The 3,747-nt window shown below is 36.1% G+C and overlaps 1 protein-coding gene across 1 annotated transcript; it reads left to right on the top strand.

The window, feature by feature from the left end:
* The first annotated feature begins 273 nt into the window (after positions 1 to 273).
* LOC142555434 (cytochrome P450 CYP72A616-like) lies at positions 274 to 2,716 on the top strand. The gene is made up of 5 exons (XM_075666292.1): positions 274 to 662; positions 849 to 1,069; positions 1,145 to 1,392; positions 1,588 to 1,948; positions 2,151 to 2,716. The coding sequence occupies exons 1-5, from the start codon at positions 377 to 379 to the stop codon at positions 2,577 to 2,579; spliced, it is 1,545 nt and encodes a 514-aa protein (XP_075522407.1). The 5' UTR covers positions 274 to 376; the 3' UTR covers positions 2,580 to 2,716.
* The last annotated feature ends 1,031 nt before the right edge of the window (positions 2,717 to 3,747 follow it).

Consider the following 3,747-nt stretch of genomic DNA (forward strand, 5'->3'; position numbering starts at 1 on the left):
GACTAAGTGGAAGAATGTATCTAATAAACACTGACACTAAATTTTGTCATCGTAAAATAATAATAATCATCTTATATACGAAAAATAAACATAATGTTTTGATAACTGACACGTGGTCTTACAAGTCCTTGGGCAACAAGGCGGAATACAGTACAGCAAACCGAAATCTTTTGGCACCATTCTTCACATTATTGGACCTGTGATCTCCACGTTGCTTACTACTGTCGGGCCGTTTGGATATTTATACTTATTTTATCCAGTTTGACTCCTTGATGAACAAGAAAAGTTGAAATGACAATATACTTATTTAAATTCTATATTAAAATCCAGCAATCATGTCGTGGAAGAAAACAACAGGGATCAAGGAAAGTAAAGAATGGAAGGAGGCTTCATTGTAGGATATTTTCGAGTAATTTCCAGTGCTGTGTTGATCCTTATTCTGTGCATCATCGGTGTTGTTTACTATATCTGGTGGAAGCCCAAGAAGCTGGAGAAGTATTTGAGGCGCGCAGGAATTGAAGGCAGCTCCTACAAGCTTATGTATGGAGACATGGTGGAAATTAAGAAGCTCACAGCAGAAGCATGGTCCAAACCCATGCCCTTGAACCATTCTATCGCGCCACGGGTCAATCCTTTCTGGTATCAAATGGTGCAGAAGTATGGTAAGTTCAAAGGGACATGGGGAAATTCGATGCTGCATATGTGCTCAGTGTATGTAGATGCAATCTGGCCGTTGGATATGCAGTGAGGGCAACCACTGGAGCATCGAATTTATGGTGAATGATTGTGTGGGAGATTTAGAAGTATAAAATTTTGTGATAGTTTAATGTTTTTGGTGAATGAAACAGGTAAGATTTCATTGAGCTGGCACGAGAGGAGTCCACAGCTGCTTGTAGCAGATCCAGGGCTGGTGAAATCCATATTCACTGAAAGAGATGGCCACTTTCGAAAGCCTCCGTTGAACCCTTTGGTCGATCTTTTGACGCTGGGACTTTCCACATTGGAGGGAGATCAATGGGCTAAGAGAAGAAAACTAATCACTCCCGCATTCCATCTCGAAAAAATACAGGTAATGTATGTTTATTTCTGGAGTTATGTGTAAGTTTGAAATTGAGTGTAAGATTTTGTCACTCTGTCCTGACAGGGGATGGTGCCGGCATTTTTGACAAGCTGCTGTAACTTGGTCGAACGATGGAACAAAGTATCGGTTGATTCGGAGGGGAAATTCGAACTCGACATCGCGCCAGAAATGCAGAATCTTTCATCGGATGTCATTGCTCGAGCAGCTTTTGGGAGCAGTTTTGAGGAAGCGAAGACCATATTTGAACTCCAAAAGGAACAAGCTGTACTGGTTCTTGAAGCGTTTCAATCACTGTACTTCCCAGGTTTAAGGTATAATCTGATTATCTCTCTGTCAACTAGCTAGAGGACAACCTTAAAAAATGTGCGAGAAATTCAAGTGAAATCTACTGTCTTAACAGAAATTTCCGTTGATTCTCCATGTCTGAAGCTCTAGCTTGGAGCAAGAAATGAGGAAAAAAATAACTCAAGAATACTAGAATATGACCCTGTTATCAATTGATGCAGATTCCTGCCTACGAAGAAGAATCGGAGAAGATACGAGATTGACAGAAAGATCAAAACAACGTTGAAGGAGATGATACTTAGCAAAGAAACAAAAGCGAAAAACGGAAATCCGGATGATGATTTGTTGAGTTTGCTGATACAATATCAAAAGCAAAGCGATAACGAAATGACAATTGACGATATAATGGAAGAATGCAAGCTGTTCTACTTTGCAGGCCAAGAGACTACAGCTACCTGGCTTACTTGGACTATGATTGTATTGTGCATGCATCCAAACTGGCAAGAAAAAGCTAGAGAAGAAGTAATTCAAGTCTTTGGAAAGAGAACACCTGATGTCAAAGCTTTAAATCAACTCAAAATCGTGAGTATAAAATATGGTATTTTATTTTTATCAGATATGGACTCGTGTTTATCCAATAAGAATAAAATTTATATAAAATATATATCGAACGAATTAAGAAGAAACGGATAACTCTATGACAGAACCATTGAAAAATATATAAGCTTTTGCAAAAGGGTTCGAGTTTGATTTGGCAAATGCCTAATTCGAGTTTGATTTCCAGGTTTCAATGATTCTCCAAGAAGTCCTAAGATTGTATACGCCTGTGCCCACCCAGTCTCGATATACACTTAAAAAAACACGACTAGGAGATATGGAAATTCCAGCTGGTGTGAAACTCATCTTGCCACTTATGCTGCTTCATCATGACCCCGAGTACTGGGGCGAAGATGTCAAGGAATTCAAACCGGAGAGATTTTCAGGAGGAGTTTCGAAGGCAGCAAAAGATGACCAGGTTGCATTTTTCCCATTTGGGTGGGGGCCAAGATTCTGTTTAGGCCAAAACTTCGCGATGGTGGAGGCGAAGCTCGCCTTGAGTATGATTTTGCAGAATTTTTTGTTTGAGTTATCGCCTTCATACACTCATGCTCCACACACCGTTATAACCCTTCAACCTCAGTATGGAGCTCCTCTTATTTTGCATCGGATATAATGTCACGTTTTCATCAAGAAAATACATGAAAAGTGGTTGTCGATGTGTTGTTCTATAATGTGGTGTTTCCAGTTTCTGGTTTCATGTTTTCATGCTGTGATTTTCAGAAGATGAATATAAAGTATTCTAATCCAACATTTGTCAGTCTATTTTAGTGAAATGATTCACAAAAAGCTCTCTAAAACATAATACATGCACACAAGCAATCCCAAGCATCACTCTTTTGTTGATGATCGTCTCGAGTCAAGCACAATCTAACAATAGAATAGTAGGTTATAATAATCTTGGGTTTTTTTCTTTTTTTCAAGAAAAGTAGGTTATAATGATCTTAAATGTCGTGTACTTTGACTGTGGAGTGTATTTAGACACCAAAACTTTTTTTTTTTTTTTTAAACATAGTGTTGCATGATATTCTCTCTAAATTATCTAGAATACTACACAAGTGAGATTCGAAGCAAGACTCTTGGGGATTTACTAGGATTTGTAAATGAATTGAGTCGGTTTACGAATTTTTCGAGTCAGATCGATAAATATTTGATTTATCGAGCTCGAGCATGTTCTAACTTTTTTCGAGCTAAAATCGAGTTAAAATTATTTTGTCCGATATTTCGCGTGTCGCCCGCGAAACTTAATATTTTATAAATATAATATAATTATTTATTAAATATATATACATTTCGAGCTCTTCAGATGTGTCGGGCTTTCGAATCTTACAATTCGAACAATAATTTGTATAGCTCGCGAATAGATTCAAAGATTTCAAATCAAACTCGAGCCAATAAATTAAAAATTTTGAGCTTCTAATCGAATTCGAATACATATAATTCGAATCGAATTCGGAGTAATATATTTTACTAATATTCGGATCAATATAATTCGTTTTGATCCCTAATCTCACCACAAAACCAAATTATCCTTAGTGACTTAAAAAAGTGTTAAATTTTTACCCTTCTTAGTATAAAATCTTGATTGTCCAATTGTCTTATTATCTTGATTCATGGAAAATATATACATAATTTAACAAAAATAAATTAAATTAATTTATATTTTAATTATTTTGTTACTAAATAAAGTTATTACACAATATTTAATTTATACTTGAAACCAATATTATAAATTCACAACATATTTAATAAACATAATAAATGTTCAAAAAATAATATGATTC

This window comes from Primulina tabacum, chromosome 9 (genome assembly GCF_025594145.1).
Source record: "Primulina tabacum isolate GXHZ01 chromosome 9, ASM2559414v2, whole genome shotgun sequence".
NCBI lineage: Eukaryota > Viridiplantae > Streptophyta > Magnoliopsida > Lamiales > Gesneriaceae > Primulina > Primulina tabacum.